The 22,510-nt window shown below is 47.0% G+C and overlaps 1 protein-coding gene across 2 annotated transcripts in view; it reads left to right on the top strand.

Annotated features, from left to right (window-relative positions):
* Nucleotides 1-21,706, top strand: part of JAG1 (jagged 1) — a 35,307-nt gene extending 13,601 nt beyond the window's left edge. Inside the window, exons 2-25 of one of the 2 annotated variants that reach the window (XM_011998775.1) lie at nt 675-929; nt 2,940-3,000; nt 6,797-6,927; nt 7,169-7,288; nt 7,725-7,838; nt 9,059-9,172; nt 9,783-9,896; nt 10,315-10,361; nt 10,703-10,876; nt 11,311-11,461; nt 12,316-12,480; nt 13,306-13,419; nt 13,918-14,031; nt 14,131-14,244; nt 14,403-14,519; nt 14,993-15,020; nt 15,506-15,591; nt 16,771-16,884; nt 17,478-17,587; nt 17,679-17,912; nt 18,128-18,259; nt 18,448-18,598; nt 19,425-19,908; nt 21,422-21,701. In XM_011998775.1, coding sequence (XP_011854165.1) covers nt 713-929; nt 2,940-3,000; nt 6,797-6,927; nt 7,169-7,288; nt 7,725-7,838; nt 9,059-9,172; nt 9,783-9,896; nt 10,315-10,361; nt 10,703-10,876; nt 11,311-11,461; nt 12,316-12,480; nt 13,306-13,419; nt 13,918-14,031; nt 14,131-14,244; nt 14,403-14,519; nt 14,993-15,020; nt 15,506-15,591; nt 16,771-16,884; nt 17,478-17,587; nt 17,679-17,912; nt 18,128-18,259; nt 18,448-18,598; nt 19,425-19,882 — 3,180 coding nt within the window. In that variant the 5' untranslated portion in view covers nt 675-712 and the 3' untranslated portion in view covers nt 19,883-19,908; nt 21,422-21,701. Of the gene's footprint in view, nt 1-674; nt 930-2,939; nt 3,001-6,796; nt 6,928-7,168; nt 7,289-7,724; nt 7,839-9,058; nt 9,173-9,782; nt 9,897-10,314; nt 10,362-10,702; nt 10,877-11,310; nt 11,462-12,315; nt 12,481-13,305; nt 13,420-13,917; nt 14,032-14,130; nt 14,245-14,402; nt 14,520-14,992; nt 15,021-15,505; nt 15,592-16,770; nt 16,885-17,477; nt 17,588-17,678; nt 17,913-18,127; nt 18,260-18,447; nt 18,599-19,424 lie in introns of both variants that reach the window. The other variant, XM_011998766.1, reaches the window with a different exon arrangement.
* Nucleotides 21,707-22,510: the final 804 nt, after the last annotated feature.

Raw genomic sequence — 22,510 nt, 5'->3', positions numbered from 1 at the left:
GTAAAGAGCTCTTGCAAGTCAGTATGGCAATGTAATAGAAAAGTTGGCAGAGGAGAGAGGCTGTTGCTGGTCACAGGAACAAATATAAATGGTTTTGTAACTACCAGTAAGGACTGTCACCATCACTTAATTAAATGCTAATTAAACGAGATACCTCTTTACCTGTCAGGCATAGATGAGAAGGTTTGATAATGTACAATGTTGGCAGTGTTATTGGGAAGCACAGCTTCCTGGGTGGTGGGAGGACAGACTGGGTAGTTTGAGATTGCGGACAGATGCCGATTGGTTGTGCACATACTCTGATTCAGCACTTCCATTTCTAGAGTGTCTGATTGTGGGAACCATACATAGGCAGATACGTTCCAGGAATGCGCACTGTGGCTTTGTTTAATAGTAGGAAACCCAAACGACTCACATGCCCACATGTCAGGGACTAGGTAAATTATTTATTGGTGTTTCCAGACAATGAAATGCTGTGTACCCATGAAAGAAGGTAAATAAGTGGTAACAGGTTGTCTCTAGGTAAGGGCATAACCTTTTTCATTTCTTTGCCTTTTTGTACAATAGATATAATTTCGTAGCATGTGCGTATGTTTTTATTTTAAAAAGCCAAAACGGTCAGGGAAGAAGGCTCCAATGTGAATATTTAACACGATTCATCATTTTGTCTTTAGAACCTGACAGTATTATTGAAAAGGCTTCTCACTCGGGCATGATCAACCCCAGCCGGCAGTGGCAGACACTGAAGCAGAACACGGGCGTTGCCCACTTTGAGTATCAGATCCGCGTGACCTGTGATGACTACTACTATGGCTTTGGCTGCAATAAGTTCTGCCGCCCCCGAGATGACTTCTTCGGACACTATGCCTGTGACCAGAATGGCAACAAAACTTGCATGGAAGGCTGGATGGGCCCTGAATGCAACAGAGGTATGTGTGTGTGTGCATGTGCACATATGCCTGTGGCTTTTAGTGTCCATTTATCCCCCCACCAGCAGGCAGGTGGCATGTGGCTATCTCAGGTGGGGTGGGATTTTGGCTGTTATTCCGGGCCTGCAGCATGAAGATGCTGAGTGTAGAAGATGCTGTCGGTGCCCCATCCAGATCCCCTTTACTGACATCGCCATCCCCCAGGTGCTGTGTTGGCTGCCAACAGCTCACAGCTGCTCCTTCTCAGGAGACTCGTCCTTGGCCAAACCAGTGCATGCCCCATTCCTCCAGCTCAGAGTCAGTGATTGACAGACAGGGCTACAAAGGCCAGCTTCCTTTGCCTTAAAACAGTAGTACAGTGCGCACTCTAGAGCTTACCCTGGGATTAGGCTGAAATCAGACTCCAGTTGAGACCATGTTCTTGCTCAGCTCCTTCCCCTACCCCTTTCTGCTTCCCTCAATTCCTTCTACCTATGTCCAGATCCCCTTCTCAGACTCTGCTTCTAAGGAACTTGACCCAAAATAGATGACAGACAGGACTAGGTTAGCCCAGTTGATGTCTGAACAGGCAATCCTGTAGGAAATGATAGCCCCTGCATTCGGGGTAGCCTTGCAGCAAGTTTTCACTGGGCGTCTTTGGGGTCATGGCATTGAGGGGGAGGGGTATGTGGTTAGCTCAAGTTTTCCTACTGATGGAGGACTGAGCCCACTTTTAGCCTCTGTACTGTCTACTGTCCCAGTCCCTTTATAGAATTCAGTGATTCCAATTCATAGCAACTTGATGGGTAATTCTGTTAACTGTATAATATCCCCTCATAAGCAATAATGTACTCTGCTTATTTTACATGGTAATTAGGTAAATTCTGTTGATAAGCTCAATTTCGAAGTGAGTTTTACAACCATGACAGAGGGATGGGGCATGGGGGAAGGAATTTGCAGATCTCCTGGGTAGTACTAATGCTTTCTTAAATAATTGGAGACAAGAGTTTAAAAAGGATAGCATTTCTGGAATTCAAATGAAAAGGGAAATTGATTAACATATTTTAGTGTGTTTGAAAAATTAAATGACCTAACACTTAGTGTGGGTTTTTTGTTTGGTGTTTTTTTTTTTTTAAGATAAAGTGCTCACTTTGTCACCCATGATGGCACAATCAGGGCTCACTGGAGCCTTGAACTCCTGGGCTCAAGTGATCCTCCTGCCTCAGCCTCCCAAGAAGCTGGGACTATAGGCACATGCCACCACACCCAGCTTTCCCAGCTTTTTTATTTTGTGTAGACAGAGTCTTGCTGTGTTGTTGAGGCTGGTCTCAAACTCCTGGCCTCAGGCTATCCTTCTGCCTCAACCTCCCAAAGTGTTGGGATTATAGGCATGAGCCACTGTGCCTGGTCTTATAAACTGACATTTTTTAAAAAGTCACTTTTTTTTTTTTTTTTTTAAATGAAGTAGAGAATCGCTCTGCAAGGGTACTTTACAAAAATCTCACCAGATCTGGCCACCAGATTAGCCTGCCCAATGAATCCAGCCTGGTTGGCTCTGTTAGTCCCGTGGAATTTTGAAACCAGGCATTTGGTATGGATTTTTTTTTTTTTTTTTTTTAAGCCTGAGGCTCATCTGAACGTGTCCTGGTGGGATGGGGAAGGATTATCTCTACCTTTTTTTCTTCTAATGAAAAGGGTGTGGGCAGAATGGAAGCTGACCAAGCTCTGCTCAAGGAGCCAGGGTAGCTGTGGTTTAGAGAGGGTGGACGAAGGTCCCTGTTCCCTCATCAACTTGTCTGCATTTTGTCCCCAAACAATATCATGTTTTCAGGATCTGCTAACAAGGCCTTGAAGTTTAAAGCTGGTTTTGTTATTTGGGCCTCTCCCATCTTCCTCTCCTTACAAGGGACTTGATATGAGATCTATTAAAATTGTGGAATTTGCAGACTTTAATGCAATGGGCCATTCTCATGACTGTGGCGATGCAAGGAGCAGGCAGTGTGCTGACACGCCCTTCTCTGTTTTTTACAGCTATTTGCCGACAAGGCTGCAGTCCCAAGCATGGGTCTTGCAAACTCCCGGGTGACTGCAGGTAAATAAACTGGTCTTTTGTGAGATTTCTTTTAATTTTCCTTTATGTAAGAGGGACTGATTTTATTGCGACTATGCCTCTTTTTCCTTGGAGAACAAGAAAGCTTTTTAAAAAAATTCAGATAGACACATCCGAAGCTTATTAAATTATACCAGCTGTCTGGTGGAATGCACACACCACTTCTCTCTTGGAATAAAAAGAAACTCTTTGGGCATAGCCAGTGACTTCATGTATTAACTGTTCTCTAAATTGATAACACATTTTTCTAATCTTTCCTTACAGTGCTAATGGGCTAGGTGGAGGGATGTGGGCTTGTGTCTTTGCATCTCTCTCCTCCTCTTCCACCAAGGTTTTCTTCTCCCAGCCCCCTCCCCCACTTTTCCCATCAATAGGCGAAAGTCCAGCATTCTTTAGAATGGGATTAGTCCAATCTCCTGGCCCCTTTGCAGGCGGGAGCTGGGTTGGTGCTGAGAGGTTAATGGCTGCCCCGGAATCTTGTCAGTTGAGCCTGATGAATGTAGACTTTTGCTGCAGTCCTTTGAAGTCTGTTCCTTTATGGTCCAGGAACAATGCAGAAGCCAAAGGGAGGCCTGCCCTGACCACTTCACGATGGCGGATTTTGGAACTTCTTGAAATTTATATTATGCCAATTTGGAAAAGGCTTATTTAGGGAAATATTGTTGGTGTCTGCGATGTTTTTGGCAGTCTTATGCTTTACTCTCCCTCTTCCCAAATTTTATGGAGTAACACGAAATGGATCCTTTGAACCTGTCACTTTTGTCCCAAAAGCTACTCTGACATGAGTGAAGAGACTCTTACGAAACATAGTCTAAACCAGTATGTGCCAAACTAACGTTATTGGGGGCTCTTATTAAAATGCAGGTCTTGATTCTATAGGTCTGGGCTGGGCCCAGGTTTCTGCATTTCTAACAAGCCCCCAAGCGATCCTGCTGATGGAACCATCAGCGATCACTGCCCCAAAACCTCAGTACTGAAAGTGTAACTTCCAGAATTAACAAGGGAGCTGTTAAAATGCAGGTTCGTGGGCTCCATCCCACATCTGTAGAATCCCAGTCCTTGGTTTGGCCTAGGAGTCTGCGATTTGACAAGCTTGCCACATGACTTTGCTGCTTGGTAAATGTTGAGGCTGCTGCTTTGAAGAGAACTATCTGTGGCCTTTACCTTTGTGATTCCACCACTCCGTCTGCTCCCCTCCCACGCAAGGGGGAACAGGGAACCCTACATTAAGAACTGGTTGTCCTGAATTGTCTCTTCCTACATTTCAAAAAGATAGTTTATTTCCTGGAAGGCTGAGGGGCTTCTCCTGCTGTCTCCCATTGGTGGCGGTGAACTGTAGTGTTTAACAGCACTGCTGTCAAATGTGGAGCAGGAATCCACCTACCTTAACTCTTCCTAATTAAGGGCATTCTGGAGAAAGTCCCAATGGCAGTGCTATTAGTGATTCCAAGCCTGCTCCCTGCTCAGATGGATATCAGCGGAGGCCGACTGTGATTTGTGCTGCTGTCATCAGAACACACATACAGCTATACAGGGGAGGGCCCTCCCAGCCAGAACAACAGGCTTTGTTTCCAGAATTTAGCCCTTTCTCTTTCGAAGTCCCACCTCCCTCTCCCTGCCCAGACACGCACTGATGGCCTTATTTACTTAAGGTGCGACTTTCCCACACATCATTTGCATAGTCTCCCAGCCCAGTTTTCTCTCCCTACCTTGAAAGAAAGTCAAAACAGAACCTTCACACTGAGGAAGTTCAGGTTGTGTCCTGCCGCCAAAATAGTTGAATGGCAAGTTACCTGCAAGTTGTCTTTTGGATTATGTATTACACAGGTTATTTTTTTTTCACCCCCACATGAGAATTTACTGGTTTTTGTTGTTCCCAAGTAGACTGAGTCCCTTTCCCTGGGTATACATGCTTGCTTATTGCAAGCCTGCCAATAATATCAAACTTAATTATGAATCATCATCTGAGGAAAGTCACTTCAATTTCTCATGAGAATCTTAATCATATATTATTAAACTGGGATAACTTGGTTGGTACCTCTTTTAGGGTCAGTATTTTTATTTGTTTTCTTTTGAAGTCATCCATGGCCTCTTGTGGTTGCTTTTTTATGCTTGGGGATTGAGGTCTCTTTAATTAGGTGAGGTTGGGTCCTCAGCTGCCTCTCCTTGCCTTTATGAGGCAGCTTGAAGAGGCCTAGTGATCCTGAATTTGGAAGAGAATAAGGGAAGACGGTGAGAATATTGCCATTTCGTAATCAGTTCCCTCTCACTATCTTTCAGGCTAAGAATATCAGCCTTGACAGAATGGCTACCCCCCTACCTCCCACTAACGTGGGTGTGCGCTTTTGAGAACTTATTTAGATTGTAATTTTGTTCTTATCTTACTCCTCTAGTCACTTGTCACGTTGACATTCCACTTTACAGAAACCAGAATCCAGTGTCTAACTTTAAACCACACATTCTAGTGATTCTTTGCATGTGGGTGTGCACGGCTGGGTTTTAGAAGTTAGGAAGTGGTTAGTCAGTATTCTCAGGGGTTAAGTTGACTCCCAGCCGTGGGTGATTAGCTATTAGCTAGCTCCCTATAATTTTCCCATGACAAGGATTTGCTAGCCTGCCTCCCGCTCTTGGGAAACCGAAAGCCTTTCCTTCTGGGGAGTTGGAGGGGGAGGTTTGTTTTCCAGAGTTACAGCTGAGCAGCTTAGGGGGTTGGCGCTGATCGGGGCTTTTCCCGGGTCCCATTCTGGAAACATGTTGCCCATCCCACCCGCACCCCGCCCTCCGCCCTCCGCCCTCCACCGGCAGGCTAGTTGATGTTTCTCCCTGCCTTCCCCCACCCTTGTTAAAACTTGGCTCTTGAGAAGGCAATGACAGTTTCAGAGGGCTTGAAACTTGAAGGGAGAGTGGTTTGAGATGCTGCCCGCTCCCACCCCAGGTGAAAGTTGTTTTGTTTTTGTTTTTATTTGGGGATCAAAGGCACTATTTGGCCCCAAAAGAGTACGATTAATCAAGATGCTTATATAAAAGAACCTCAACTCCCCCAATACTAGATAAATTAAGCAGACTGCTTTTTTTTTTCTTTTCTTGGCAAAGCAAGAAATCACTATAAATTAGCACACAGTAATGGGACACAAATTATGGAGTTGGTTCCAAGTGTTGTCATTTCCTTCTCCTTCCCTATAGAAGTGGGTTTACAGCGCCTACTCTGGCCTTGGCCAAGGGAGGAGAGGGAGGAGGGTGCCCCTTTCTCTCCTTGTTTTTTTTTTTTTTTTTTGAATAAAGCGTCATCGTGACGCGGTTTCCTGCTGCACTTGGTGGCTTGTTGCCTTTCTGTGAGCTGGGGTCGTGACTTTCTGTGCAGACAAAGAGCAGAGCGGCAAGTGCGGCGTCTGCAGAGACTTTGGCATAGCCCTCTTGTCACCAGGAGAGTCCTTTCTCTACAGTCTGTCGCAACTAGGTGTGCAGGTTGATTTATTCCACGCCTTCACCTTTGGCTCACTCGTGTGAGCCTGAGAAGAGAGTGGCTTTGTGAAGGGCATCCCCATGCTGGTCTCTTCCCAAACAGCCCTCCTTTTGTCAGGAGTCGGCTGGGAGGGGACCTCAGCCCAACTGTGAAAATGTTTGTTTCTACGGAGCCCCTGATGAGCCTTGGGAGTCTACCACCCTGTCCCCAGACACAAAACAGAAAAAGCCTGGACTTTGCAGTCTTCCGTTTGGATTGTGCAGGTCTCTCTTAATGTTCAAAAGGCTAACCTGCAGGTGTGCTGTGTGTCTCCAGGTGCCAGTACGGCTGGCAAGGCCTGTACTGTGATAAGTGCATCCCGCACCCGGGGTGCGTCCACGGCATCTGTAACGAGCCCTGGCAGTGCCTCTGTGAGACCAACTGGGGCGGCCAGCTCTGTGACAAAGGTATAGCCCCTAGGGATGAGACCCAGGGTGGGATGCGGGCCTCGGAAGGAGTGTGGGATCTGGGGGTGGGATGGCAGTAATTTGGTTTTTAATTTTATTGGCAGGGGCTTTTATTCTGAATTCTCCTTGAATGCTGTGTGGGTTTTCTGGTTTTCTTTTTAAAAGACGATTGGGGCTAGAAACATGGCAGGTTCGCCACCTTCACAGGCGTCTCTTAGTGACTCCAGGATCTTTTTGGCAGATCTCAATTACTGTGGGACCCATCAGCCGTGTCTCAACGGGGGAACTTGTAGCAACACAGGCCCTGACAAATATCAGTGTTCCTGCCCTGAGGGGTATTCAGGACCCAACTGTGAAATTGGTAAGTGGTCCAAGCTGAATGAGAGTCCTTTGTCTAATTTTTCTGTACTCAGCCTTTAAAAAATATACTTAAGGACTTGTGTAAGGAAGAAAAAGTGCAAATAGCCTCCAAAGATAGGCCTTATCCCAGCCATTCTATAGGCCTTTGTAACTTTCAAGTCCCGAAGGTTTTTTGGATGATGTTGATTCATATAGGAGGCAGCGGGAGATGAAATGACCCCAGCTCTACGATGTCTCGGAATGTGGTTAGAGACAGCTCAGTGAGAAAGATGACTTCCTTTCTTTCCTAGACACAGCAGGCTTCTATCACACGCTTGCTTTTGGTTTTTGAAATACGCTTGCACTAGTGGCTGTGGTGTGGGATTCGGTTGGAGGGGGGCGTGGGGAGGCAGCGGTGCGCAGGCATCCCTCGCTGACTGCCATCCTGGTTTTTGCAGCTGAGCACGCCTGCCTCTCTGATCCCTGCCACAACAGAGGCAGCTGTAAGGAGACCTCCCTGGGCTTTGAGTGTGAGTGTTCCCCAGGCTGGACCGGCCCCACGTGCTCTACAAGTAAGTCCAATTTTCAGCCTGTGTCCATTCTAAGGATCCTTGTGCCAAGATACCACGCTGGGGAGAGGTACCTAGGCTTGTCCAGTGTGCACGTCTCAGCGGGAGAGGGGCGGGTGCAGGCATAAGTCTGGTAAGCAGTCTGGCGGCTTGTGTGTTTGGAAGTCTCCCAGCACCCCTATCCTGTCCCACTAAGGTAGTGCATGTGTCTGTTCTTGGAAGGAACGTCCTCGTGGAATCGCTTGTTCCTTTGCATCTGCTTCCTGGAGCTGGCCACCTTCCAGTTGTGGTTATTCTCCTTGCAGCCATGGAGAGCCTGCCTTCAGGGGAGGTTGTCACTCACTACTGGATTTTGTCATAGGGCCAGGGGGCCCCAGAAGAAGAACGTGGCCTGCAGAGTTCCTTTGGCTGTGAGACAGGGCTGTATGTCAGAATCACCTGGGGTGCCTTACAGTGTAAATCTCTGGGTCCCCCAGATTCCCTCCAGAATCCGGGAGTCCATGGTCTCTGATAAACTTCTGAAATTCTGCAGTGCAGCCAGGCCTGAGAACCGCTGTCATCAGCACCCCAGGTGTGGTTATGGATGTGGATTTCTGGGGTCAGCTTGCCTGTGCTGGTCCTGGGCCCCCACCCATCACTTGCGGAACTCTAGCAGGCCACAGAAGCTCCCTGGGCCCTCTTTAAATGGCACAGTAGCAATTGCCGTCTCCGAGGGTTGTCATAAAGACACAAAAGTGAATACTTGATAAATTGTCAGGAGTTCTCTCTGGTCAGAGCAGAAGTGGAGAATGCAGCCTCTAGCTGTGCTATTTTGGGCAGACTCTAAGCAAATAAGAGGAATAAGGTTTTCCACCTGTAAAGAACTGTTTTTCCTTACTCCTTAGCTACTTCTGAGCCATGATGAAACTTTTCTTTAAAAATAAAGATTAGGCAGATAGAGATGTCCTGTGTTCCTCCTGGGCGGATGCTCTGTCAGGATCCAGCTGTCTTTCTCCCCCACTGCTTAGGTTGGGGATTACATGAACTGGGGCAGTGGGGGATTTAAAGCTAAAATCAAGGCTTCGGCCTTATCGTCACTGTCCCACTTGTCCTGCTGTAGCTTTCCTTGTAGCAGGTGTCTGGCTCTTCAATGACAGCCCCTCATGTGAGAGGTGATGTTAAAGGATCTAATTGTCAGATGGATTGAATTAAATTGTCAACCCCCTCCTTTTCTTGTTGACCAGACATTGATGACTGTTCTCCTAATAACTGTTCCCACGGGGGCACCTGCCAGGACCTGGTTAACGGATTTAAGTGTGTGTGCCCTCCACAGTGGACTGGCAAAACGTGCCAGTTAGGTAAGAAAATCCCTGCGACTGTAATTTTTATGTCAAGGTTGGCTTTGTCAAAGCCATTACAGAAGACGAGCGTGTGGCCAGCAGTGTGAGTTCACACTCCATCATGCTAAGAAGTGATTTATTATCAAGAGTCTAGCGGGCCTGGGAGAAATAACTTGAATGCAAATGGACTAGCTCTTTTAGGCCCTGTGGGAAAGTCGTGGGATTCCTTGAACCATGTCAATCGTCTGTCCGAGGAGTGTTCAGCTGGGTTCCAAACGGGGATGATCTCATGAGGAATGAGCTGTCTGCATTCTTTTTGCCACATTTAAATCCCAGCAACTAGGCTGCGCTGGGTTTTGCACAGAAATGCCTGGTGGCTTTCTGCTCTTCTGTTGGGGGCTGGTTAACTAGCAGCTGGAAAGTTATCAATTAGCGTTCTTATTGGATAATGGCTAGGGAGAGGGATCAGATGCTTAAAATAGAGGGAACCTCTAGTATCTTTTATTTAGCTAGCTTATTAAAAGGTCTCATGTCTCTGACAAACTCTGGCCTGTTCTTTTCTTTTTTACAAAGTGGGGGAGATGCGGGTTGAACTTCATTTCTCATGCTCATCCCCGTCTCCTTTCAGATGCAAATGAATGTGAGGCCAAACCTTGTGTAAACGCCAAATCCTGTAAGAATCTCATTGCCAGCTACTACTGCGACTGTCTTCCCGGCTGGATGGGTCAGAATTGTGACATAAGTGAGTGACTTTGTTTCCATTTTGATTTTCATGGAACTTGGGTAGCCGACTTGCTGGTCTGTGTTGAGGCTCCAGCCCTAAGACTCGAGCAGTACAAGGAAAACCTTAGAGTGGGAATGTTTTTTTGAGAGGGAGTGGTCAGTGCAGCAGTGAAAACATCACACACTTTATCAGGCTCATTTAGCTGCTAAAACCAGCCATATTCTGATAATGTGGCTGAAACAATGATGTGAAGTTTCACTCCCTCATTCTGGAAGAATTAGGGAGGGTCCCCACCCAGCGTAATAACCTTATCTCACGGGAAGCACACAGGAAATCTGATTTGAAACTTATCTATCCTGAGCTGAGAAGGCTTTTCAATTAAGCCCAATTTCACTGTAAATTACCTCTTTAAAATGATGACTTATTTATTTTTTAGATATTAATGACTGCCTTGGCCAGTGTCAGAATGACGCCTCCTGTCGGGTATGTAAATCTTTGCTTAAATCAAAACTTTGACAATTGACAACAGATCTTTAGATTTGTGTGACACTGGGAGAGCTCTGTCCCTGTGAGATTTAAAAACTTGGGTGAAAAACGAGCCTCTCGGAAGTTTCACTAGGGCTTATGTTACCCCAGCCTCGTGGGAGTCATTTTGAAGGCATGCACGTAGAAATTCCTCTAACCGTTTTCAGAGGTTTGGCATTTGGCTATTTCAGTGAACCAGCTAAACCGCAACAGTCATGCTAAACCGCTGAAGCCCTGTGTTTGTGGAATACATAGAAAAAAAAGCACGTGTCTCTCTCTCTCCCCTTCTCCTCTTCCAGGATTTGGTTAATGGTTATCGCTGTATCTGTCCACCTGGCTATGCAGGCGATCATTGTGAGAGAGACATCGATGAATGTGCCAGCAACCCCTGTTTGAATGGGGGTCACTGTCAGAATGAAATCAACAGATTCCAGTGTCTGTGTCCCACTGGTTTCTCTGGAAACCTCTGTCAGGTGAGTGGTGGCAAAACCTCAGATGGCCAAGTTTTTACAGCAGAGCCGCTGCCTCCTCCGCTTCCCCTTTACTCCTCCCTCAGCTCTTACGTCTGGAATTTCCTGACATCTATTAACATCCTATTGATGAGTCTCTGCTAGACAAATGCTGGTGGAAGGAGATATTGACGAATTATTTTCTTCTTAGTGTCTTCGTCTTTGTGTTCTATTTGGTTCCCTCCACCCCCTCTTGGGCTCCCTCTCCCACTCTGCTCCATTGTTTCAAATATGGACATTGGCAGTCCCTAGGGCATGGACATGTATCTTACAGGGTGACTTCTAATAGAAACAGAAGGAACGGTCAGATTCCAGTGCCTGCTGCCCCAGAGAAGTTATCATGACACCTTTGTTTTACCTTGATCCCTCCCCCTTTTCCCTGTTCCTGATATTTGCAGCTGGACATTGATTATTGTGAGCCTAATCCCTGCCAGAACGGTGCCCAGTGCTACAACCGTGCCAGCGACTATTTCTGCAAGTGCCCCGAGGACTATGAGGGCAAGAACTGCTCACACCTGAAAGACCACTGCCGCACGACCCCCTGTGAAGGTACCTCCCTTCTCCTGGGACCTGGCTGTCGCCACTTTCTCCTTTTGTCCCCACTTACTGCCACTGCCCCTTGCTACACTTGAGAAGTAATGTATTGGTGAGGAGGACCGCTACAGTGAAATGATCCTGTCTGTGTAGCGGGCCGCAACACGTGGAAACAATCTATTCAGGCCTGCCAGTGGGAGAGCCATGTCTACAAGTAGCCCAGGGGAGAGAATGTGAAATCCATTTAGCATTCCTGTTCTGGGGTGGGCTGATGTGCAACGCTGAGGCAAATGCCTGAGAACAACACTGTCAACAGAACTTCCTGCAACGGCAGACTGGGGGAATGTTCTGTATCTGCACGGTCAGGTGTGGGAGCCCCAGGCAATGTAGACTATGACTAGCGCAACTAGAAACTGATTTTATTTCATTTTAGTTCATTTAAATGTAAATAGCCACATGTGGCCGGTGGCTGCTGTATTAGGTAGCACAACATTTAAAGCTTCTATAAGATTGTCCTTGAGCCTTGCTTAAGGTCAAAAAGGAAGTGAATAAAGCAGGTCCTTTTTCCTTAGCAAGTGTTTACCAAATTGGGTAGATGTCAAAGGTAGCATGAAGGGGACCTGCAAGCATGTGGGTTTTCCTGGTTGTGGAGGGAGAAAATGCTTTAAAACTCTTTGCCTGGAGTCTCAACTTTGCCACATCATAATGTGATGTGGCATGTTGCCAGTATCTTGGCTTTCCTGGGGTGTGTGTCTCATTAGCCAGAGGGTCTCTGTCTCCAGGAAAGTGGGCTTGGCCCAGGCCCTTGGCTTAGGAATGCTGCGTCTGTGGGTGCATGGCTATGATCTGATCCCAAGCCTATCTTCTAGTGATTGACAGTTGCACAGTGGCCATGGCTTCCAACGACACACCTGAAGGGGTGCGGTATATTTCCTCGAATGTCTGTGGTCCCCACGGGAAGTGCAAGAGTCAGTCGGGAGGCAAATTCACCTGTGACTGTAACAAAGGCTTCACGGGAACATACTGCCATGAAAGTAAGACTCCGTCATCCGGGAAGGGACCAGTGCTCCCCAGTCTGCCTCTGCCCCTGCCCCGCCCTGGGATCATTGGTGTTGAAAGTTTTTTCTTTTTTCTTTTTTTTTTTTTGAGACCAAATTTCGCTGCTCTTGCCCAGGCTAGAGTGCAGTGGCGCCATCTTGGCTCACTGGAACCTTGGCCTCCCAGGTTCAAGCGATTCTCCTGCCTGCCTCAGCCTTCCTCAGTTGCTGGGATTACAGGCATGCGCCACCATGCCCAGCTAATTTTGTATTTTTAGTAGAGATGGGGTTTCCCCATGTTGGTCAGGCTGGTCTTGAACTCCCAACCTCAGATGATCCACCCCCCCCTACTCGGCCTCCCAAAGTGCTGGGATTACAGGTGTGAGCCACTGCACCCCGCAGTGTTGAAATTGTTTTAATCAGAAACAGCAAGGCTGGGGAAGACCGGTCGAGGCTTATCCTTACATCTGGATCTAAGACTGAGGTCATGTTCAATTTACCAGATCACTCTGCCTCGGAGCCTCCATATCTATGTTGGAACATTCTGGAATGTTGCTAGGTTGGGTGGTTCCTCTTTAGGAGTTTCTTCCCCACTTTCACCAAGTACAGGTGACTGAATGCCCATGTGAGGGCATTAAGTGGGTAAGGCACTCTGGAAGTTTCTGCTTGATAAGCCGCCTAATTTGAGAAACAGCCCTGATGGAGGGTGGCAGGTGGAGGTGCCAGGTGCATTGTGTCAGGAGGGAGCCATGAAAACTGCCGAACAGTGCTTGTCTATGGCTTCACTTGTCCTTCAGCTCTTTTTTTTGCTTTGTTTGGTAGATATTAATGACTGTGAGAGCAACCCCTGTAGAAATGGTGGTACTTGCATCGATGGTGTCAACTCCTACAAGTGCATCTGTAGTGACGGCTGGGAGGGGGCCTACTGTGAAACCAGTGAGTCTGCCACTGTTTGGGGAGCTCTGGGATGTATGGGTCATGTTGGAGGGATCCCACTTCAACGTGGGAAATCTTTCTTTGTCCTGGAAATCTCTGGAAGCAAGACCCCAGTGATTTCTGCAATGGGACAGTATCACTTGTGTCTCATTTGCGTTTGAGTACTGATGACAGCTTATGGGGAGGAACTTCTGCTGAGGAGCTATAGAATTAGACTGTGTAATAACTATTCCTGCTTGCAAGGAAAGTCATATTTCTACTTTAATTTCCATGGGACTTCCAGAGGCCCACCCCACATCTTGCCTAACTTGTGGCATTCAAAGTAACCTGGTTGGGAGCTCCTTTATTCCTGGAAAAGCCTGATTGTGTTAAAGTACTACGACTGTGGCTGTTCTCAGAATAGGGTGTTGGATGTAGCAGTAGGAAAGGCTCGGCTCTCGCCTGTCGTGAGTGGTCCTGGACTTGGTCTTCAGCCGATTGTCTCCTCTTTGATTCTAGATATTAATGACTGCAGCCAGAACCCCTGCCACAATGGGGGCACGTGTCGCGACCTGGTCAACGACTTCTACTGTGACTGTAAAAACGGGTGGAAAGGAAAGACCTGCCACTCACGTAAGTGGTAGTTGGCCTTGGATGCTATCTCTGAGACCCTTCCCTCTGTCTCCTGTGGGAGGGGGCCACTGGGACTCACACTGAGATATTTTCCTCCAGGTGACAGTCAGTGTGACGAGGCCACGTGCAACAACGGTGGCACCTGCTATGATGAGGGGGATGCTTTTAAGTGCATGTGTCCTGGCGGCTGGGAAGGAACCACCTGTAACATAGGTAACTTTCTGCCCCATGTGGGATCTGCAGTGGGCATGGCCACCTGGGCGTGTCTGCTGGTTGGCCCCTGGAGCTTATGCTATTTCTCTGGGCCTGGTTCTTGCCCCTCCAGACTGTTTCTGGATACTCAGGGTGGTCGTGTCTGCTCTTCTTTATAGCCCGAAACAGTAGCTGCCTGCCCAACCCCTGCCATAATGGGGGCACATGTGTGGTCAACGGCGAGTCCTTTACGTGCGTCTGCAAGGAAGGCTGGGAGGGGCCCATCTGTGCTCAGAGTGAGTGTCCTCCCCCTTGAACTCTCCCAGGGCTGTTGGAGCAGATCCTGACACCCTTGGGGACTTGCAATGGAAACCAGAAGCAGAGCTGTTTGATGTCTGCTTTTGTATCACCTGGGTCTGCATTAATGACTTGATGGGATACAGCCCTGACCTGGGCATGAGAAAGTCGCCAATGAGATAAGTGGAGACAGATGGCGTCTCAGTTCCCAGCTCTGGGTCTGACCAGCAGCCTGTCTCCTTCCATTCTCACCCCCACCCCTATCCCCTACCAGGGCCTCTTCCTGTGTACATGTGTCCCACAGCAAAACTAAGTGTGGTGCGGGCCTGGTTCCAATTTAGCGAAGGTATTTTGCTGGTGTTAACTACGACTTTATCATTTGGGTATTAAGGAAATAAGTGGTGGTTTTACTTAGGGCTAAGACCGCTTTCCCTTTTGAAGGCCTCACTATTAAGTTGTCTTTTCTTTGCAGATACCAATGACTGCAGCCCTCATCCCTGGTAAGTGTGACATCCTTTTAAGCCAGCACTCATCCAGTATCGTGTGTGTGTGTGTGTGTGTGCGTGTGTGTGTGAATCACCCAGGGATCGTGTGTAAAATGCAAGTTCTGAGTCAGGAGGTCTGGGGTGGGGCTTCAGACTGCTTTTCTAACAAGCTCCCAGGTGAAGCGATCCTGCTGCTCCACGGACCACACTTTAATTAGCCAGCTTGTGTCCTCATTTAGAGCAGTGATTTTTCAACCTTGGCTGCACACCAGAATCACCTGGGAGCTTTTAAAAATTCCCACTGCCTGGGCTGCAACCAAGACCTATGAAATTAGACTTTCTGGGGGTGGGACCCAGGCATCAGTATTCTTTAAAGTTCCCCAGGCAATAGCCATGGGGTGAGAGCCACTGACTGTAACTGGTGTGGTGACATGCGAGTGACTGGCAGCCAGAGTCATGGACTGGGAGGTTGGTAACCAAGGCGGTCTTTGCTTCCTCAGTTACAACAGCGGCACCTGTGTGGATGGAGACAACTGGTACCGGTGCGAATGTGCCCCGGGTTTTGCCGGACCTGACTGCAGAATAAGTAAGGACTGTCCCTGTCTGATTTTCCCAATGGCTTTACCCCTTCATTCCATACGTCAGCCCGAGACTTTCATCTTTAAAAACAAAGCCACCATTCCGTTTAAGTAGCTCTCAGAGAGCAAGGATCTCCCTCTTCCAGCTGGGATTAAGATATCCCAGGCTGGATCCTCCCAGGTACCTGCTGGTGGTTCCCTGGGTGGTGTCGCCCTCCTTGTTCTTGGGGAGAGAGTGCCAGCCACAGAATCTGATGATTACACTGGGGTCCTGAAGAAAGTGTGTGCATTTCCCCGTGACTAACATGAAATTATGGGCAAGCAGACATTAACCGCAGCTACACTGGTATAGGATAGAGCTAATACAAACGGAAGGGAGGACGACTGTGGCTTCCAGAGGCTTGTCTCTGCTGGGTCTGATCAGGCCCTGGAGAAATGACTAAAATAGGAAAATACGGGCAGGCAATGCAGTTTTTCAAGAAGTTTAAAACGTATTATTTCGAGCCTTTTCTCTAATTTCTTTTTTACAAGCCCTTTCTCTTACAGAACAAAAAAAGGTGCTAGAGTAGTTATGGTTTGATTCTTGTACCCAAATTGTCTGAAATTTTACTGCTGCTTGAAATCCAAGTCTGGGATTAACTAGTCTTCAGCACTAGATGGGGGCAGGTTGTATCTGTTTCATGTTTCTAAATAAACAGTTGGCAAACTGTGGCCTAGGGGCTGTATCCAGCCCACTGTCTGTTTTTATACATACAGTTTTCTTGGCATAGAGCCACACATTCATTTACGTATTGTCTATGGCTACTTTCATGATACCACAAGAGTTGAATAGTTGTGACAGAGACTATATACTCCACAAAGCCCGGCATGTTTACCGTCTGACCCTTTCCAGGAAACTTTGCCAGGCTTGCTGTAAATTGCACTGTCAGAGAAAGGAATCAAATTAAAAATTGCTGCCTCCCAAAATGGTTCTCCGCTGTTAGAACTCAGGATGGTGGTGGTCTTTGGGGGCCAGTGATTGGAGATTTTTGCAGTAGATGATCTGTTTCTTCTTTTGGATGCTGCTTACCTGAGTGAAAATTCATCAAGCTTATGATAATATGCTTTTCTAGTACATTATGTCAATAAAAATCTCAAAACATTGCTACAAACCATCAGTCCCTAAACTTGAACTCCATTTCTCCTAGACATCAATGAATGCCAGTCTTCACCTTGTGCCTTTGGAGCCACCTGTGTGGATGAGATCAATGGCTACCGGTGTGTCTGCCCTCCAGGCCACAGTGGTGCCAAGTGCCAGGAAGGTATGTGTGCCAGGCTCCAGCTGCCCATGGGTCTTCTGGGGTGAGGGACCTTTGTAGTCACCATTTTGACTTTTCACAAATAAGCCACTGTGCTCAGGGAGGGAACACACAGTGGGGGGCTGCAAGGAAAAGGAAACGTGAGGAGTCTTCTCCAAAACAGGTAGCTGTTTTTGGTCAGCTGTTGCCACAATACTGTGTACCAAACCATCCCAAACTGCTGTGGCTTGTAGCAAGCATTATTTTTACCGCTTACGATATGCAGCATGGGCAGAAAGATTGTGCTGTGGGTTGGGTTCAGTTCGGCCAGTGGCTGTGTCTGGGGCACATTCCCTTCGTTGCCAGTGGTAGGCGTGCAAGAGGCTGGTCACAGGCTCTGCTTACATCACATCTGCCAATGTTATATTGGCCAGAGCAGGTCTTGTGGCCAAGCGCAGAGCCAGCAAAAGTAGGAAGTATACATGCTGTTACTGTGGGAAGAATGATCTTAACATAGCAAAGGGCACAGGTGTAACCATTTCATAACAGGGACCAAAGAATTGAACCCTGATCCAGTTCACAGAAAAATAAACTGCTCACCAGTCTCCACCTGTCAGTTTCAGGGAGACCTTGTATCACCATGGGGAGTGTGATACCAGATGGGGCCAAATGGGATGATGACTGTAATACCTGCCAATGCCTGAATGGACGGATCGCCTGCTCAAAGGTAGGACATGATGGCTGCCACAATTCACCTGTGTTCTGGAATCAGGGGTGTGAGCATGCCTGCTAAGCTGCCAGCTTCTGTTTTTCTCCAGGTCTGGTGTGGCCCTCGACCATGCCTGCTCCACAAAGGGCACAGCGAGTGCCCCAGCGGGCAGAGCTGCATCCCCATCCTGGACGACCAGTGCTTCGTCCACCCCTGCACTGGTGTGGGCGAGTGTCGGTCTTCCAGTCTCCAGCCAGTGAAGACGAAGTGCACCTCTGACTCCTATTACCAGGATAACTGTGCGAACATCACATTTACCTTTAACAAGGAGATGATGTCACCAGTACGTAACAACTTTTTGTTTTTATTTTGGAATGGTGGATGTCTGCTTGCTTGCTTTAAAGGAGGAATGTCATGAGCTAGGATCTAGTTCTCCCTAGCCTCAATTCCTGTCTTATAGTAAAGTGAGCTTGAACTTAGCCCAGCCTCAAAGAGAACATCTCAGCCTTTTGTTCTTCCTCTCAATCTTACGTGTGTGGGTTTTTAAAATCGTTGTAGGGTCTTACGACAGAGCACATTTGCAGTGAATTGCGGAATTTGAATATTTTGAAGAATGTTTCTGCTGAATATTCAATCTACATTGCTTGTGAGCCTTCCCCCTCAGCGAACAATGAAATACATGTGGCCATTGTAAGTATAAGACCCATTCACACCTCCCTATTCGACTGCAAGGCAGTTAACAAACTTCGGTTAACCAGTGTCTGAATGGAGCAAATTCACTGACAAAAAGCTTTGCAGACACAGATTGTCAAGTAGTTTTGAAGAAAGGCTGCTTTGACTATTCCCCTGACTCTCAAGTCTGATCATTCTTTTTCCAGTCTGCTGAAGATATACGGGATGATGGAAACCCGATCAAGGAAATCACTGACAAAATAATCGATCTTGTTAGTAAACGTGATGGAAACAGCTCGCTCATTGCTGCTGTTGCAGAAGTGAGAGTGCAGAGGCGGCCTCTGAAGAACAGAACAGGTAGGTGTCAAGTGGGACTAGTTTATTTGTGTGATGGCAGATGATCTCATTACACTTCAATAAAGCCATCAGGTCGGGGGATTACTTGGCAGTGTCCTACCCTTGCAGGAGCTCCCAATTTAACTGAGAACTGAGGGCAGCCTACTTGACTAAGGTCACATGGCCCATGAGAATAGAGATCTGCCTCATATTTTCCTTCCTAACACACTATGCAATGTTCCCTGCAGAACAGGTATTGTGCCTAGATCCATGACAAAGCCCTAGGACACTGCTTGTCCTTTGTCCTTGAGTTTGAAGCTGTATAAAGCCTGACTTGGCATTTAGGTGTCCTGGGACAGCCCAGCCACTGCTGAGGGCTGTGAGGCTCGATGGCCCTGCAGGGTGTCCAGGCTTCCCTCCTGAGGATCTCGAGCACCGTTTCGGCCAAGAGAGAGATTGGGCATGGAGCCATGGCACGTTTGAGCTGTCTGTGCTCATTTGAATCGGGTTTCTAGTTCTGAAAACTGACTCCTGTACTGAGCTGCCTCAGTGGCCAGACTTAACAAGACACTGCTCTCCCCATGTGATGTCAAAGAGCCTGTAGGAGCTGCTGCTCCACCCAGTCTCTCCAGGGATAAGAGTATCAAGGTCTACAGGGGCCTGATCCCAGCATTTGCTTATCAAGTTGTGAAGTGACCATATGCAATGATGAAAAGGGACTTGTCCCTGTGGCCCCCCTCTGAGGGACAAAGGGCAGGAGAACCACTGTTGGTATTCTTTTGTTCCTGCGGTGACGCTTTTTTCTTTCTTTCTTGGAGAGTTAATTGGTTTTGTGCCTGCCTTACAGATTTCCTGGTTCCCTTGCTGAGCTCTGTCTTAACCGTGGCTTGGATCTGTTGCTTGGTGACGGCCTTCTACTGGTGCTTGCGGAAGCGGCGGAAGCCGGGCAGCCACACACACTCGGCCTCCGAGGACAACACCACCAACAATGTGCGGGAGCAGCTGAACCAGATCAAAAACCCCATTGAGAAACATGGGGCCAACACCGTCCCCATCAAGGATTACGAGAACAAGAACTCCAAAATGTCTAAAATAAGGACACACAACTCCGAAGTAGAAGAGGACGACATGGACAAACACCAGCAGAAAGCCCGGTTTGCCAAGCAGCCGGCGTACACGCTGGTAGACAGGGAAGAGAAGCCCCCCAACGGCACGCCGACAAAACACCCAAACTGGACAAACAAACAGGACAACAGAGACTTGGAAAGTGCCCAGAGCTTAAACCGGATGGAGTACATCGTATAGCAGACCGCGGGCACTGCTGCCGCTAGGTAGAGTCTGAGGGCTTGTAGTTCTTTAAACTGTCGTGTCATACTCGAGTCTGAGGCTGTTGTTGACTTAGAATCCCTGTGTTAATTTAAGTTTTGACAAGCTGGCTTACACTGGCAATGGTAGTTTCTGTGGTTGGCTGGGAAATCGAGTGCCGCATCTCACAGCTATGCAAAAAGCTAGTCGACAGTACCCTGGTTGTCTGTCCCCCTGCAGCCGACACGTCTCGGATCGGGCTCCCAGGAGCCTGCCCAGCCCCCTGGTCTTTGAGCTCCCACTTCTGCCAGATGTCCTAATGGTGATGCAGTCTTAGATCATAGTTTTATTTATATTTATTGACTCTTGAGTTGTTTTTGTATATTGGTTTTATGATGACGTACAAGTAGTTCTGTATTTGAAAGTGCCTTTGCAGCTCAGAACCACAGCAACGATCACAAATGACTTTATTATTTATTTTTTTTATTGTATTTTTGTTGTTGGGGGAGGGGAGACTTTGATGTCAGCAGTTGCTGGTAAAATGAAGAATTTAAAGAAGAAAAAAATGTCAAAAGTAGAACTTTGTATAGTTATGTAAATAATTCTTTTTTATTAATCACTGTGTATATTTGATTTATTAACTTAATAATCAAGAGCCTTAAAACATCATTCCTTTTTATTTATATGTATGTGTTTAGAATTGAAGGTTTTTGATAGCATTGTAAGTGTATGGCTTTTTTTTTTTTTTTTTTTTTTTTTTGAATTCTTCTCATTACTTGTTGCCTATAAGCCAAAATTAAGGTGTTTGAAAATAGTTTATTTTAAAACAATAGGATGGGCTTCCGTGCCCAGAATACTGATGGAATTTTTTTGTACGACGTCAGATGTTTAAAACACCTTCTATAGCATCACTTAAAACACGTTTTAAGGACTGACTGAGGCAGTGTGAGGATTAGTCTAGAACAGGTTTTTTGTTTTTTTGTTTTTCTGCTTTAGACTTGAAAAGAGACAGGCAGGTGATCTGCTGCAGAGCAGCAAGGGAACAAGTTGAGCTATGACTTAACGTAGCCAAAATGTGAGTGGTTGAATATGATTAAAAACATCAAATTAATTGTGTGAAGTTGGAAGCACACCAATCTTACTTTGTAAATTCTGATTTCTTTTCACCATTCGTACGTAATACTGAACCACTTGTAGATTTGAATTTTTTTTTTTAATCTTCTGCATTTAGGGAGTATTCTAATAAGCTAGTTGAATACTTGAACCATAAAATGTCCAGTAAGATCACTGTTTAGATTTGCCATAGAGTACACTGCCTGCCTTAAGTGAGGAAATCAAAGTGCTATTACGAAGTTCAAGATCAAAAAGGCTTATAAAACAGAGTAACCTTGTTGGTTCACCATTGAGACCGTGAAGATACTTTGTGTTGTCCTATTAGTGTTATATGAACATAAAAATGCATCTTTGATGTGTTGTTCTTGGCAATAAATTTTGAAAAGTAATATTTATTAAATTTTTTTGTATGAAAACATGGAACAGTGTGGCCTCTTCTGAGCTTATGTAGTTCTACCCGGCTTTGCCTTGTGCATCTGCCACCCCGCTGAGTCTGTTCTGGTAATCGGGGGTATAATAGGCCCTGCCTAACAGGCATGGAGGAAGAACTGAAAGGCTTTTTCAACCACAAAGCTCATCTGAAGTTCTCAAAGACCTGGGGCTGCTGTGAAGCTGGAGCTGCGGGAGCCCCATCTAGGGGAGCCTTGATTCCCTTGTTATTCAACAGCAAGTGTGAATACTGCTTGAATAAACACCACTGGATTAATGGCCTGTAGTGTGGAGGTGAATTGTTTGTGAGCAATCAGGGGAACTGGCCACCGCACTGAAAGGGTTTTAAAGGGTTTGGAATTGGTGTTGGGAAATGAGCAGGGAGATTTAATGTCTGCCTTTTTTTTTTTCCCTGGCTACTCAGATTCATATTAATGTCCTGTTGTAAGGGTGTGGTCTGAAATGACTCTTGTGCACATTTACCCATGGGGTGGTTTCATCACAGCACAGGAGGTGGTAGTTGCAAGCTTCTGGCGTTCGGGCTCATCACTCATCACCTTGTTCCCAGGGAATGAGTGTTCTGGCCTCACCATGCAGTCTTGGAGTGCTGGTGTTCTGGTCTTCTGTGAGGTTCCAGAGTTGGGGCTGTCCCCACCTGTCACGGGCAGGAGAGCTCTGGTTCTCTCACTTGTGGCTGGTGGAGGCCCTGTCCCCGCATCGCGTGGTGGGGTGTGGGAGAAGCTTTGCCTCTGGTACCTCTGCGGAAGGAAAGAGCTGTGGTAACAAGCACATGGACAGCTTCCAGCAGCCGTGCAGAGTCACCAGGAGTTCCCTGCTTCTGGTTAGGAAAGCCAAAGCTCACCCTTCTCAGAGCCATCCCCCAGCGCTTCAACATTCAGGCCTGTCCACACACGTCCGGTGTTCATACAACTGGCACAGCAAACTTTGGAGGAAAAGCTGATGGGAATATTTTTCTTTGTTCTCGGGAAAGCTTTTATTTTTTCTTCTAGGCTTGGAGTTGTGCTAAGGAACATCTTGATTAAGAATGAAAGATGGGCTTTAAGTGTCCCGGGCTCCCTGTGCATG

The sequence above is a fragment of the Mandrillus leucophaeus genome, unplaced genomic scaffold, assembly GCF_000951045.1.
Source record: "Mandrillus leucophaeus isolate KB7577 unplaced genomic scaffold, Mleu.le_1.0 Scaffold116, whole genome shotgun sequence".
Classification (NCBI taxonomy): Eukaryota; Metazoa; Chordata; class Mammalia; order Primates; family Cercopithecidae; genus Mandrillus; species Mandrillus leucophaeus.
This window is presented reverse-complemented; position numbering and strand designations above follow the sequence as displayed.